Below are 15961 nucleotides of genomic sequence, written 5' to 3' on the forward strand. Positions count from 1 at the left end.
ACCACCCAGGCCAGAACAGGTTACCAACAACCAGGATCATCTCCACTTCCTCCAGCTAAAGCTGCTGCTTGAGAGCTTCAGACACCCCCTCTCCTCCTGAAAGTCTGTCCCCAGTGAGGGGTCCCAGCCCCAACACTCAGATGAAGAAGCTGGGATCCAGGGTGCACACTTCCAGTCTTTCCCATGCATCAGCTTGCAATGTATCACCAGCATTTTTTCTCTGGGCTGTAAACAGCTCCAAAACATCGTGCAGACACAAATGTGAAATTACGTTAACTTTGAGATACATCTTTAGAAGGATACAGAAGAGCTGTTATCCCCGTAGGTCCTGATGAGTACCATCAAAGCCTGGTTAGGCTTGGGAGAACACAAGGCCTACAATTTACCCCGGGAAACTGCTAAGGAAAAATTATCACAACAACTGCCATGCCATTGTATGGACAACCAATTAACCATATGAGAGGCCCAGTGCCTGACAAGTCCAGTCTCTGCCTGGCTGAGCAGGAACCTCATCCAGTGCTTCACTACACCATTAAAATGTAGCACTGTGGTGCAAATCAAGCCGCAGCACATGTGAGCTTCTCCAGATTTCCCCAGGGTACAACCAGAACAGAGCACACCCTTGGTTCAAGGGCTTTACCTGCAAGAATACATCAGCTGTAGCACAGACCTTCGCGCTTGGGTTCACTAGCCAAGGATTGCTGGGGGACTGGGCTGCAGGCACAGAGCTTAGGGGGATAAGCCTGTGTGCAAACTTAGGGAAGCTCTCCCTGGGAAATGGGATCCTGCTCCCCCCGGGTTGGTCAAGCAAGCTATAAAATACAAAGCATGGGGCCCTGCAGGGAGGTGTAATTGCAGTTTGGATCCGTCGGATGCACACAAAGTTTGGGTTTACTTGCAATCTCACTCATCCTGCCCGCATCGTATTTTTCCAACCCGTGATCCCGGCTGGCATGGCTCGGGTGGCTCGGCTCCCACGCTTGCCAGAAATGCAGGTCACAGCCATACATCTCTAAATCAACAGCTGCCAACATGCCACAGCTACTTTGTCACATGCTGGATCACTCACAGCTAAAAGCGAGGCTTCCAAGTGGAATTGCTATTGGCTTTAGTGTTTAAACAAAATAGCTCCACTCCCGTCCCCAGAGTTTCCTCAAACAATGGCACAAAACACCCACCAGAGCCTGGGGAGAGGAGGGTCTGCAGCAGAAAAAGCCACAGCTGCTGACTTTTTAGATACATGCCACACAATTAGAAATATTGGATCTATAAACATCCTTAACAAACCCCAGTAGATCTTGGGGTTTTCTTTTCCTTGCTGTCCACTGTGTGCTGCTGCTTTTTAAAACCTCAAAACCAAACACTTCCCTTGGGGATCTTACGCTTTTGCAGTGAATGACATGCATCCCTGTCAGCTTGGTGGTGCTGGAGGCACCAGCCCTCCTCATCCATGCTTCTGGGGCTGGGACAGTTGGGATGGGACTGTGTATCACATGCTAATCGCCCATCCACAGGTGGGAAGGATTCTTCCAGAAATCATCTCCCTTCTTGTTTAAACACTGAGATTTCTCAGCTTGCAAAGGGGCAGGTGCTGCTTGTGGATGCCCCTCTTCCTTGTGGGGACCATTCTCGTCAGCATTTCAGAGTAGATCTAGTTACAGGCTGTTATGTTCATTTACAATTTCATATACCCTCATTTTTTAAGGTTAACCTTCAATAACTGGCAAGAAGCAGAACTATATGGGTGGAGGCAACAGGCTATGGATTTATGACATGCTGGTATTCAGGCAAAGTAATGCAGTGCGAACACAGAAATATCCTGAACTGTGCTGCTGCTGTCAATTTGATAATGAGAATGTGATCTGAAATAAAAACATCTTGGGTGCCAACTCATTACGGCAGCTAGTAAAAATAGGCAGAATACCTAGAAATTGAGGACTCTGTGCTCCAAACATATCCCAAACTTGAATATCATACAGTACCTTATGAAAACAGAGTGCGTGGCTGTGCTGGGGCTACAGTACCACAAACAAAAGGCCACTGTGTGAACCCACACGTGAGATCAAGCAGAGAGAAAGGGATACTGCACCTCCCTGTAGCTGAGCAGAAGCAAGGGCTGTCCTCTTTGGGCCTTGTGCAACCTTGGATGCTTTTACCCCTGCCCCACCTTCCCAGAGTCACCCCAGCACAAAACAGCTCAGTGTTTGGGCTGCAAATGCCCCTGGGCAAAGCCTGGCTGAGTTCTGCCAGAGCCCATGGTACCCAGGAGCTGGCCTTCTAGCCAAATAAAGCAGCTTTTGAAAGCTGCAGAAGAAAGGGGGCTGCAGGGCCTCGTGCATTTTAAAGGATCTGGCCTTTAAAGGAGCTGTTCCCAGTTTCAGGTCAAGCCTGAAGCCTGCTTTAATCTACTTTTAAGTGGTACAAGCAGTTGTGATCCCTCTGCCAGAAGGCAGGGCAGTTTCCTTTCAGTGCACCTTCCCCTATCTGTCGCATGTAAGCGGGACTTACTTGTTGCTGTCCCGGTACTGATAGATATAACAGCCTTGAGGCATCCCACTCTCCTGGTCCAAGGTAAACGAGAGCTTCAGCTGCAGAGAGGAGAGGGGGTGGGGAGAATACAAAGAGAAAAGAAAAAAAAAAAAAAAAAAAAAAGAGAGAGAAAAGCAACATTTTAGGCTCTCAGTCATCACAGCAACTTCAAGCGAGGCTTGTGGAGAAAGCTTAACTCCCCGAGACTGACACGCAAACACCGTGGCCTGGAACATACCACAGGGTTCCAAACCTCAGGGAAAAGTCACATGCGTTGCAGAAACCTCTCCTTTTTTCCACCCTTTGTTACTATAAAGTGTTTGTGGTTCTTCTGAAATGCATGGGTCATAACGGTTCACCCCTCCAAACCCACCCACACACACCACCCTTCACCAAAGCGATTGTGGTTCCCCTCAGACACTAAAGAAATGAGTCTTCTCCATCAGCAGCTGCAGTTCCCACGAGTCTTTCTCTGAAAACTTTCCCGGCTCCATCTCGTTCCTCCAGTGCATTAGAACAGAGGAGAAACCACAGAGGGAAAGGTGACAGATTTTTCCTTCTGTGCAGGGTTATTAAAGAGCTGTTAGAAGGGTTTGCAGTTTGGATCCGTGTCCGGCAGGAGGCTATGATGTGACCTGGAAGCTGCTTTCTTTGCAGCTCCAAGAAGGTATTCAGCAAGGACTTTCAGATTTCAAACACGGCTCATTTTATTTAAGGGGGAAAAATTAATCCTCTTTCAACAAGTAACAGAATGGTTCTGCAAGGAGACTTTTTTTTTTTTTTTTGGCTGAAAATGTCTCCAGGGGTTTTATACACTAAAAAGCCTAGAAAACAGCAAAAGGGCTGAGTCCTCCAACAAGGGACACATCCAAGCAGCCCCTTTTTCCCCAGGAGAAGGCTGATGGGCTCCAGACCAATGTCCCACCAGCTCCTGCAGCTATGAGGTACAGCCCTGCACTGAGTAAAAAAGTAGCAAAAGAGTAGCAGACCTTGACCAACACCCAGGAAGCTGGGTAAGAGGGGCAGCATCCTTTGGAGCACACTGAGTGCTTTGGCTTTTTTGGGGTCTGTTGGCACTGCTGGATCCTGCAGGACTCTTGAAACAGTCTGGGAAGACCATTGCAAGTGCTAGAAGTCAAAGGTTTATTATGATGAGCCCAACTTTTTTAAACAGGGAAAGGAGGAAAGCAGTGTTGAGCCACTCCATCTGATCACTGACTCCTCTGCTCTGGACTTCAAGGAAACTGCAAACTCAAATTAATGGCTTATTCAGGAATGAACACAGAATTAAAGCATTCTTCTCTCATAGGCTGTTAAGAAACTCCATGTGCTGAATCACTAGATGGTGCACTGATTTTCCCTTCCCTAAAGGGTAGCAAAGTCATATGCCGTGCTCTCACTGATCCAAGCAAAACTGAATACCATGAAATAATAAAAAAAAATCACCATCTTGGATACCAAGTTAAGAACAGAGTACCAGTCTGAGGCAAATCCAGCTGATCTTCTATTACTTCTGTAAGCCATTCTGAAACACACCCCCCTGACAGCCTGTAACATGTCCATGTTTTGTGTGTGTCCATGGTACAAGTACCATGATTCATACCACTATCATTGCAACCTCTTTATGGTCTCCACAACTCCCCCTTCCTACAATCTCTGATCCCACTACAACTTTGCAGATCCCTCAGATCTGTTTCAGAGACTGGTGCCTAAGGCAGGACTAGCAGGGCCTCCTGGGGACATCTCATCTTGCTGAGATCCATGAGAAGAGGCTGCAGGTCCAAGCCTTTCCAGATGCTATCATTGTGCATGGACACCACCCCACAAAAGCAGGAGGTCAGCAAGAAATGAGCAACCTGCCCAAGGGAGACAAAACAATCACCTTGCTGTGGCACAAGCAAAAGTCCCCCCAAGTGAGCTGCCCTTGTTTGGGTAACAACTGAGGGAGGAACTGTCCAAGGCAATTTTTCTGGGACAAGTTTTCCAAAGCTTTCTTGCTAGAATATCAGGAAGCACCTCTGAGGCAAAAGGCACTGTGGCCATCTCAGGCACAGCTCCACCTGGCTCTGCACTTTGAGGAATGGGCACCGCATTTGCAGAGTCACTAGAGAAGAAACACAAAAGTGGAGAACGGGGCAAGCATCTGGCTGTGGCCACTTTCAGTGACATTTCAGGATAAATGCAGGAATTCTTGAACCTCTTGTTTGTAGCTCTCAGCTAAGCAGGCTTTGGACTTACAGTGATGGAGCATCCCTGGTTACAGCTCATATGGGGACTGGGCCCCTGGGACCACCTGGGGCTGGAGCCAGCTCTGTGCAAGGAGACAAGTCCAGGGGAAGGGAAGGAAGGAAAAGGGCTGGGAAGGAAAACAGCCTTGTTTGGATAGACTGCAGTGGAAAGCTGTGGGGCAATCAGGTATGGGAGGGTGACCTTTCCACTATCTGGGGGATGAGGTCCCATGGAACTTGCCTACTCAAAAAGGAAAGATCACAGTTCCCAGAGATAACAGGTTTTCAACCTTCTGTTATTTTAACCCATCTTTGTCTGCTCCTGGTATTCCAGACAAATAAAACACACCCTGTTTGGCAAGCTCAACTGTCCCTGCAACCTGCCAGTGCCAGCAAGGCCTGTGTAATGGGGACTATACATGGCTTGACCATCTGGAGCAACACTGTCAGGCAAGAGGATGCTGCTGTCACCCTCAGGAACAGGAAGACCTCACTCAAAGAAATGTTAGAGTCAGGCTGTCATGTCACACAGAGAGACATATAACTAAAGGTCTGTCCCAGCAACCATAGCTCAGGGTAGCTGTGCACAAAACCTCTGCTCCTCTGGAGATCTACACCGCTGATGCACTGTCCCGACCAGCCAGGAGGGGGAGGAGGGGACCTGTGATCCTCACTCAGGCCAGGCGTCCTTACAGACCCCGAATGAACAGTCAAGCTCTGGCTGTGCTCCAGCACAGCACTGTGCACCAGCAGTGCTTTGGCTGACTGTGCTCATTTGGTGGCATTTGGTCTCTGCAGGGAGCACGGAGCCCCCAGGCAAAACTCATCACAGGGCAGAAAGAGAGCAGGTAAGGCAGGTAGAGGTGGAGGCCAGCTGAGTGCTGCCAGAAGGCAAACAGAGATGCAGAGACCGTAAGCTTCCTACCAAGCTTGAAAAGGTTGTCCACACATGCTCAGTATCATGTAGTTGGGTCTTCTCTGCTGTTGGAGCCACAGGTGTGCTCCACTGACCACCTGCAGACCCAAGCTCACTTCTGCATGGCTGTGCTCAGCTGTGAAGGCACTTATACTCCCCAGCATCTCAGTGCTTTAGAAGCTCTGCAGCACAAGTCCTTCTTCTCATGCTAAAGCTCAACTATGAGGCACCTGCTGCCACAGATCTCCAAGAACAAAACTCAAGTGTCCTTTCCCAGCTCTCTGCACACCCCATGCTGCTGCTTCTCTCTGGTGCCACTTTCTCCAAAAGCTGTCTTTTCCTTCATCTATGAAGCACAAACCTTCTGGTTACTTCTGAATTAAAGAAAGTTGCAGGGCAAGGCTAGGGGCAGGAGAGATGTCAGCAGCTGATCAACCACTTTATCATTCCTCCTATCTGACTTCTGCTACAGCAGTGTCACGAGACATTTGGAGCCTCCCAGATACACAAAGCCCTACAAAACACCCAGGCTTTTGCAATCCTCCCTCTGGCACAGCTTTAACTCTTAACCAATTTGACAACATTGCTCCAACACCACATGCTGCTTTGAAGCTCCATGTTTTGTGTGTCAGAATGCAAAGGCTTGCTGTAAAGCCAGCAAACAAACTAATACCAAGACAAAGGGAAGGGCACTGCTCTTCAAAATACCAGATTTTATGCCTGCAGGGCAATGCAGGACAGAGGTTTCTTAGAGAAATGCAAGTGTAAGATGACCCCATCACAAGGAAGTCTCATCAGATCAAGGTATCTTCAGCATTAAACATATGAAGTAATTTCATTTTACAAGACACTGCTGGGCTTCACTGGCAGAGGAGGGAGAGAGGACATTTCCCAGTGCTGTGCTGTGGTGTGATTTGGCTTATGCTGCCCTCTCAGGCAGTGCAGTCCTGGAGCTCCCATGCTAATAAAGATCCCTTTCCACTTCAATTGCTCTGCACACAAAGAGGCGCTCGGCATGGTGCGTGCGTGAACTCAATGGGAAAGGGAGCTGGAACGTAGCCATGCTGAGAACAGAGTGCTGCCTACCAGGCAAGCCCCATCAATAATTGAGATGTCAGAGGCACAGGGAGGTGCGTGAATAAGAGCTGTCAAAAGGAGTAATTGGGATCTGTGTGGATACAGTGATGGATAGGCTTGCTCACAACCAGACACAATTGCAATACATCCCAACAGAAGAGGAGCAGAGCGCTGAGATTCAAAGGGGCTGGGGCAGGCTGCTTGATGGGCACGATGCTGTTGCCTCCATGAAGGAAAGCATGTCATCCAAGGCACCAAGTGGGAATGCTGGCAGGTGACTGGTGGATGGAGCAAAAGAATGCACCTACAGCATGTGGGTAATCCCTGGTAATGTTTGGTGGCACACACTGCAGGCTCAAGGTGAAGGTAATGCCACCTCCTTAAGGGAAGTCATCTCCTGTCCACAGTGGTCACTGGGCACAGAGGGCTGTGTGCACATATACTTTTCATGCAATGGCTCCACTCTCTCGACTGGTAACATCCTGCCCCTCTTTATTCCTATGTCCTTAAATCCAGCAGAGGATGCAGCTGGCTGACAGTAAGATGCCTTCTTGTTCCTCCATCCACCAGACACCAACATGCTTCATCTGGGCCTAAGGGTTTTCACATACTCCTCTAACAGTGGTAAGCAGACACCAGACCAGCACACCAACACGGACAGACAGCAAGAGAAGGGCTGAGGGCAGCTGCCCTTCACTTCACCGACAGCTCTGTACTGCCTGATCCCTGCTGAGACCCACTGCCCTGCTCCAAGCAGACAGGCCTTGGTGGATGGTGTAGTGGAAGCTGCCTGCATCTTGCGGCCTCCTCTACCAAGGCCAGAAAGAGGTTTTTCAGAAAGGGGGAGCAGTGCATAATGCTGTCAGGGACCTCCAGGCTTGCCCGAGCTTTAGTGTGACCAGCAGCTGTCCTCATTTTAAAGAAAGTTTTAGATCTGCAGCAATTAGGAGCCCAGTCATGCGATAAAGCCTGGTAGTTCTGACAAGGAGAGAGCGTGAGGAGCAGCCTCCTGGCTGCTGAAATGCTGCCAGTACCTCTATTGACTTGACTGGGCAAATTCTGCGTGCCCCTTGAGTAAATGGTTTGGCTTGGATCCCCCACCCCCCCGTTCCCAGCCTTGGCTCCAAGCAGCAACCTCCGTCATTAGACGCAAGGTTTTCTGTACACATGCTCTGTATCAGGGAGGTATTATCGGTTCAGCCAAACAACCAGGTCAAAGATTTCAGATGTCCCAGTCCTGGGGCAATGTAAGGGCATGCTTCAGCCAGCCTTGGTTAGAAAGGTTCAAGGTAACTCCATCAATGTGGTGGGGTATTCAAGCAGAAAGAGTTCACCCAGGCAAGGAGGTGATACAGAACACAGCCCCTGAGACAAAATCCAGTGGACTGGATCTACAGGTTACAGGGAACAGTCTCCTGAAAGGCAGTGTTTCTTTTCTACCTTTGGCACTCCTTCAGTTTTAACCCCATTTGCATGGAAGTCCAAAAAGACTGGTATCAGCTCCCTCTTGGAATAAAGGCTCCCCTTTCCAGCAAGCTCTAGTAAGCTTTTTAAGAATAAACTTAGTCATCAAGCAGGTTTTTATGCCCTGCCTAAATTTCAGTTTTGACCCGAAAAAAAAATAGTCCTGAGTCCTGACACTCACTTTTAAAACCACAAAAAACGAGCCGTGCTCCAGTAACGTAATCGCAGAGTTTTCTGGCATCTCGTCCCTTAAAAATACATCCATCTGCCTTCACACAGGCCATCAAACTCAATCTTCTTCACAATGGATTTCCCAATTCCTGCATGCTGGAAGGACTGCAGCGGTGCTGGCTGGGCCGGCTGGATGAGCCCTTACAGAAGCAGAGGCTGCAAACCTCACAGCTGTGTTTTCACTTAAAGAAGCTGCTCTTGAGCCCAAAGCACTTCTTCCACGAGCTCTTCTGTTTGTGCTACAGCTTGAAATTGCTGGAGAAAGACCCTGGGCAGAAGTTGAAGAACATGTGGTAAGGACAGGACAGGGGTAATAAAGGAGAGATCAGAAGTCCTGCAGTGGAAAAAGAAGAAAGACAAGGAAACTTAATACCAGCACAACTAGTTACCTGTTGTGTCGAGTTTGGGCTTTGCAGACAGCAAATGTTTGGCCAATCTCAGTACCTGGTTATGGGACTGCTGTAGCTACTGGTTGCAAGTCCTGAGCTGCTGCTAAACTGGTCTCATCTCACCCACTGCCTCCTCAGTGAGACCCCTTCTTCCCATCCCTAAACGCACATTTTCCAGGTAAAGGTGCAAGTTCTCCTGGAGACTCCTGAAGCCACCCCTGCTACCCTGTCCTAGACACTGTTGATCCCCAGGAGAAAGACACAAGGAGAGGGGTAAAATAAGTTGTTCATAAGCCTGCTCCTCAGGAAAAGGGTGATCAAAAAGGGACATCACTGGCAACTCCTCTTCCCCCCATCTTCCTACCCCACTGTCACCACTTTGGAGACACTTCAACCCCCAGACTAAAACAGAAAGTACTCAGAAAAGAACATGCTGGGTGCCCAGCACACTCCACAACCAGCCAATCTGCACATCCTGGAGCTCCTGCGTGTGAGATGATGGTGATGTGTTTGACAGAAACTCCTTGCCAGCCTTACTCCCTTTCACAGGACAGAAGAACAACTGTGGGTGAATGGGCAACAATGCAAATGCTGACTTCCTTCTGGGGGTGAGAGCTTCTCTCCATTTCTGCTTTGCTTTCCAATCTTGAGGTGTCCTATGCAGAGCAGTTCACTCTTATTTCTAACGACACATTGAATCATTTTCGGTTTTACGCATTCTGCACCACCAAGGTGCACAGCTCTCTCATGTATCTTCACTCTCAGGACATCAGCCAGCGAAGTACTTTTGTGAACTGGCTACAAGATCCATGCATGTGGCTAAAGGACAATGTCAACCCAAAACCAAATCCAGCCTAGGAAAAGAGCTGAAAGTCACTTGGGGTGTTACTCTGGCCTGAATCCCTCTGCCCATTTCTGCTTTATAATGCCAGAGTTTACTCAAATGCTGTTCCTTCCCTCTGCTGCTGCATGCAACCCACAACTGCATAAAGTAGATGCAAAGATAGTGAATCCCTGACATGTGAAGATGGAAGACAGTAGACAGCTTTTCCCCCTTCTTAAACTAACCTCCTAGGCCAGAGGTTCCCAGTTTGGGAACCAAAGCCACGATCAGCTTTTACTGAACTGTTCCACAGGCTGCAGCAGGTCTTGCTCTCCTAAGATCTCTGGGATTCAGTGAGTACCCCGAAGTTTTCCCATTACAGCAGCAACACTTGTTCCCTAGCACATACAAAGGCTGCTCTGTTATTATCTAGTGTCCTCCAAAACCTCCGCTACAGGTGGCCAGGCAGCACAGCACAACCGGAAAGCAGCATGGCTGGATCCTTTGCAAAGACATGTGGATGCTGTCATCAAAACGGCAAGCTGGCATCATACCCTTGGCTTTAATTTCACAGCTGCAAGTCATGGCTGAAGAGCCTTTCTGGAAAGACAGGGTAGGAGACAACTTTCACCACTTGGCAAAAATGTAATCTGCAAATGAGTTCATTTTTAAACATTCACACTTGCTTGTATCAGAGGTTTCAAACACAGTCTGCAATCCATGAAGAAACGGATCCAGATTTATTTAGAAAGAAGGGCTGAATACTTCCGTTCATTTGCTAATTTATAAACTGGATGAGCTCATTCTCAAGATGCATGATTAGGAAACCACAGGGCTGAAATACAGATTATACAACTGCAAAGGGTTTATGCTGGTGGATTAAAAATCTCTTCTTCAGAAGCTAACGAGTTGCGACACTGCACCACATGCTCTAGACCGCTAGGGAACTGTCAATGAAGTTAAAAGTATTTTCTACACATACATCAATTTTAAAATAAAAGCAAAACATCCCTAGGAAATGCCACATAAAAAGCTGTGACACTAACAAGACACATGCCAAATTTCACTGTCTGGCTGTTTTATGTTACTCAGAGCCTGTCTTCTAGCTTCTCTTTCAAGCAATCCAGACTCCTGTGCTTCTCCCAGCCCCGCTGGTGCTCTGACAAAAGGCAATCTCACCAATTGCATCTCCTGCAATAACAGAGCCTGCACAAGCCAGGCTGTACCAGCCTCAACATAGACCAGAGGTTTTGGGCTGCAGAAAACTCTTGCATTTTGAAGACTAATGATGAGTTACAGACTTTACGGGAACACTTAGGTCCTGCTCTGTTTCAACAGCCTCTTCTTTCAGCTGGGAGATATGGAAATTCACTTGGAAAAGCAGGAATTTGGGAGAGGAGGATGATCAAGACTCCAGTAGGAGGCGAGATTGCAATCAGGAATTTGAAACAACCCCAGAGACTCCTGAGGAGGCAGGACTGACCCTTCTCAAAGCCATTAGAGTTGCTGGGAAGTCAAATCTCTCTGTCCATGAAGAAATCGATGGCTGGAGGGCACCACCTGGACATCATGTACCTTATTTGAGAGTTAAAATTCCGCAGGAGAGACTGGAGGCAAACAGCCAGAGGCCAGGGAAGCAGCACAGGGACCTGTAACTGGTGTTGATGTGAACAGGCAAGACCAGGGCCTGCTGGATGAGAAAAAAGATGGGAAATGGAGCCCCCAACGCCACACTGCTTAAGTCTGTGGACACCAGCGGACGGGGCAGACCCAGAGAAAGGAAGCACGACGCCAGCAGCACCTGCCACCAACAACCAGGACTGTGAGAAACCCTGAGTCTCATAATCCTCCAGCTTATTGGAAAGTTCACTGTACAACAGGGGCTGGCAGAGCAGCAAATATGTCCACTGCTCTGAAAATCCTGGAGCCAACAGACCAACTGAGCTAAAGTAAGCATGAAAAAAAGGAAGTATTTCTCACTGTTAACAAGGGAGAAACTTCAAGCATAGGGCTGATGTAAAATTTCTCCTGAGCTGACAAGTGTCAGCAGTGGAACAGACAGGCATTTCTGTGCAGTTAAAGCACCTGCAGCCTGCTGGACAGTCATACCTGGAACCTGAGGGGGCCTATGGGACCAAAACCAGCTTCTTCACAAGGTGGGCAGTACAGAAGTCCATGTACACACCATCTCGAGCAGATGAAGAAAAGCAAGGCCTGATAAAAAAAGGATTCCTAAGGTCTTTCAGTCCCAAAACAGTATGTGAGAGCCTGAAAGACGTAAGAAAAGCAACTAGTGTGTTCCATGTTTGCTTTAGATGAAAAGTGACTCAACCAAATGAAAACTCTCTCTAAACTCACTGCTTGGTATGTCATTATTAGAGAGTTCTACAGGTAACAGGTCATTATCCCCCAGCTGCTGTTATTTCAGACACCTGACAGTCATGTTTGAAAACAGGTCTCAACTTACTGACCCTAGGTTTAAGCAGCTTTAAGTTTAGCTTCTCGCTCAGCCCTCCTATTCTGTGAGGGCCCACGGTCAGTGGAGAAGTGTTGCAGAAGTCAGCAGCTCCCAAAGAGGGGTCAGATCTAGCTGCTGGTGGATGCACAGCTCTGCTAAGGAACACAGCACCACAAGGGAAATGTTGTGCACAGCTCGCAGGCAGTTTCTCTAATGGAAAACAGAACAAGAACACCAGGAAAGGTAAACTTCCATTTGATGAAAAGCAAGTGGACAAACAGCCCTTTACAAAGTGCTGGATGGTTCCTGAGAGCTGCCCCAGCCTCACACCAGCGACAGCACAAGGCAATGGTTGCCTGAAGAAGGATGGACACCAAAGTCTTCAAATGGCTAAAGTCCCAGGGAAAGACAAGGTAAGAGCTGTGGATGCAGATGTGGCTGTGCATGTGGCAGGAGGAAAAATGGTTTGGTGTCCTGTATTGTACCTGACTAGAGAACAACTTTGCCACCACCCCCAAGAGCCCTGAAGGATGCTGATACACATTTTACAAGTCAGCCTGTTTTGTGTCTTCCCTGTGACTATTTTGTGTTTTCCCGTAATATGCCCAGTCTTTGCCATTGCTTTTGGGAGGAAACCGGGAGCCAAGGGCCGATTAGACACAGCAAATCCCATTTTCTTAAGTTTGTTAATGCTGACTGCTTCCCCTGCTAAGCCACTAATGGAGCTGTAAGAACCCAGGAGCACAGATTAATTCAGTGCTCAGGTACTGCCTGATGCCTGGAGGGATTTCCATAGAGCTGCACTGGAAGACAGATGAGAGCTTGTAATACCCTCCATACAAGAGATAAACCCATTAAAATATGAACATCCCCTGTGCCACCATGATAAGAGCTCTGCCTGGTAACAAGAGAGATCACAACAGTAATTCTGGGTTTAGTTCTATCTGCAAGCCATTAAACTGGAGCTAGGACTGTGAAGGTGCAGAATACCTTGATCACACACACTCAGTTTGACAGCCAGGCCACCCAGGTAACCCATGGCCAGCCGTCTTCCTCTGGCTCCCACCATGGCTGCGCTTCGGCAGGAAAGTGATTTCTGCATCCAGGAGCTTCAGAAAGGGCTCTGGCAAGGTTTTATCTGAAAAGGTGCAGCGTAAAACGTGAAGTATTTTTGTAAGGCCAAGTTGATGTCAGAGCCCATGATGTGGCTGCTGATCCCTGGGTTGGAGCACAGGGTGGTAGGATCAGTGTCTTCTTCCAGCATTAATGCACAGGCTGTTTATAACCCTCTGTTCCACACTGTTCTTTAACATGTGTAAGGGGCTCGACATGGTTTATGTTTGGCAGTTGTGGTTTCCAAGCAGGATTGCATTTCTTCAAAATGAAGATACATAATATTTTAAACATATTTTTAAAACCAGTCACAAATCTGCAATCTTTTACGTCATTCCTCCTTCCTCCTATCAAACCCAAACCATAACACACAGTCACAGAAGATCAGCAAGCTCATGTGCAAGAACTCAGCTGCAAGAAACTTGTGTACAAACGCACACAGAGGGAAACTCAAAGCTGTAATTCAGTTAATTTGGTACAAGCTATGTTTAAGGTTCCAAAGCCATCCGGGATGTAGTCCACTGTTTGGAGCTGTGGGTACCAGCATGCCTTATGTGGAGAAGGAGAACTGAAAGAGCTGAACCAAAGCATGAGGTATTTATTTAACAACCTGCCTCAGCAAGTGCAAGGAAATGAAAAGGTTTCCTGCCCCTGGGAGTTCAGCATCTGAGTAACCTGATCGTCTATCACCCTAACATCTCATTGCTGCCTTCCCTTGCAGGGACTGACCCCATCCACTCCTAAAGCAAGTCACAACACCATCGAATCTCTAATTCCCATTTTTAACATACCCCTCCACACAGCAGTCAGTCAAGTCAGGGAAGTCTTAGAAAAATCTTTACAAATCATCTTTAAAAGACAATCTGTAAAGCACTGCTCCCTAGAAATGCCTGGCTCCTGTGGAGCACGGCAACTCTTGCAGAGCTCTCTGGTTTTTACAGTAGTTTTGCATAAATCAGACTTTTCAGTTTCCCTGCTTGATGGACTTGGGGCTTTGTTGGGTTAATTTTGTCCAGTCAGTCCTGGAATTGGAGTTGTCCATACCAAAGCAATAAGTTTTAAAGGCAGAAACCAACAACATATTTTACAGAGACAGTAAAGTTCTTAAAGTCACTTATTTATTCCAACAATATTAAAAGGAGGCACTCTGCTTTCTCAGTCATTTTTCCATTCGTAGTATTTTGTTTTGTTTTTTTAAACCTATGAGCCTAATCCTTAATTTCTCTATGGAAAAGCTGGAAGAAAAAGATCACAGGGACAAAGGATCCAGTCTCCTAGAGCATCCACTGTGCTCACTCACTCTTGGGAGAGGTTGCTGGGTTTGTTGTTGAGATATTTTTTTTTTAATACACTCTGAAAGTAAATAAAAAAAAGTATCTCCTGGCATCAGTATTAACTTGTGAAGGAGACCCAGACAATGCATGGGAGGCTAGGAAGGAGCCAGTAAATTCTAAGGGTGTAGAACAGGAAAGGGGATTATGCCTGGTGATTAAATTAGAGGACGCATGAATACATTCCAATGCTCAACATCAGTCAAGAACTGGACAAAACATATGGCAACAATGGAAAGCGCTGCCCATGAGGTCACCTTTAATATGATTAGCCATGGACGCCTCAAAGGAGATCTCCCAAGTACAGGCGTCCTAACCCTCCTTTGTGCAGGCTGGAGAAGCACCCTCTGAAAGCCTTTGAGGCTCCGTGAACCCCTCACAAATGGCTGCTGCGTGTTAAGGGATGTGCCCAAGTCCATTGAAAGAGGGACAAAAAAAATATGAGCCTTGAGGCTGGGTGAGTGCTCTGAGAGTGGCTTTTGTTCCCTGCTCGCAGGGCACTGGCAGGAGCTGTCCCCAGGGTGTCCTGCCTGACAGCTGGGTCACCCCACGGGCTCTCCTGTTCCGCTTGGACTTTTCAACTCCTCTGGCCCGCATTCACCGGCACGGCTCCCCTCTTTGAAGGGGGAGAAAGAGCTTCATCCATCACTGACACGAAGGGAGTTAATTCACTTCTTTACAACTGGAAAGGCTTTTGCTGTGAGCAGGAGGGAGTGCAGGAAGAGTAATGAAATCCAAAACAGAGCCAAATGATGCTTTTCTCTGCTCGACGCCAGAGCTGGCAGCACTTGCTGCTGGCACGGCCCGTGGTGGGTGAAAGGAGACTCTTTTGTGGTATGCCATTAGCTACTTCCAAGGCCTCAGTTCATGTTTACCACAGCCACTGTGTTACTTCACTTAGTATTTTTTTCCAGTCCTGTTGATCGTACAGCAGAACTGACCGAGTCCCTTTGGAAGCCTCGCTCACAGAAAGCAGAAACAAATTGCTTTTTGAAAGAACTGAGGTTTGGTTTGTTTTTTTTCTTCCCTAAACCAAACCTCACTCTGCTTTCCATAAACCCAACCTAAGGCTGAAATCCCCACTTAAAGCTGAAAAGCTAAAGGTCCCTGCTAGGCTTTGCCCACCCTGGTTATTGCCCAGCTGTGCCACTCATCCCCAGCAGGATGATGATGCCACCAGCCACGAGAGCACTGAGCTACACTGCCCAGGCTGCCACAGAGGGCATTTCACATCCTGGCATTTCTCAGCAGCCACATCAAGTAAAACCCTGTTACAACAGCAGCCAGCAGGTTGTATTGTTAACTGCAATAAGAAGAAACACTCGATGACATTAAAGATAATCTCATGTGAGTCACTTTGCATGACTACCTTGCTGTAATCAGGTGAGCCCTTCAGCCTGCT

General features: G+C 47.8%; 1 protein-coding gene across 1 annotated transcript in view; it reads right to left on the minus strand.

Annotated features, from left to right (window-relative positions):
• Nucleotides 1-15961, minus strand: part of DIS3L2 (DIS3 like 3'-5' exoribonuclease 2) — a 167093-nt gene that overhangs the window by 36472 nt on the left and 114660 nt on the right. Inside the window, 1 exon segment of the mRNA XM_009999669.1 lies at nucleotides 2509-2588. Within this exon segment, the coding sequence (XP_009997971.1) occupies nucleotides 2509-2588 (80 nt within the window).

The sequence above is a fragment of the Chaetura pelagica genome, unplaced genomic scaffold (assembly GCF_000747805.2).
Source record: "Chaetura pelagica isolate M959 unplaced genomic scaffold, ChaPel_1.0 scaffold20, whole genome shotgun sequence".
NCBI classification, from domain to species: Eukaryota; Metazoa; Chordata; class Aves; order Apodiformes; family Apodidae; genus Chaetura; species Chaetura pelagica.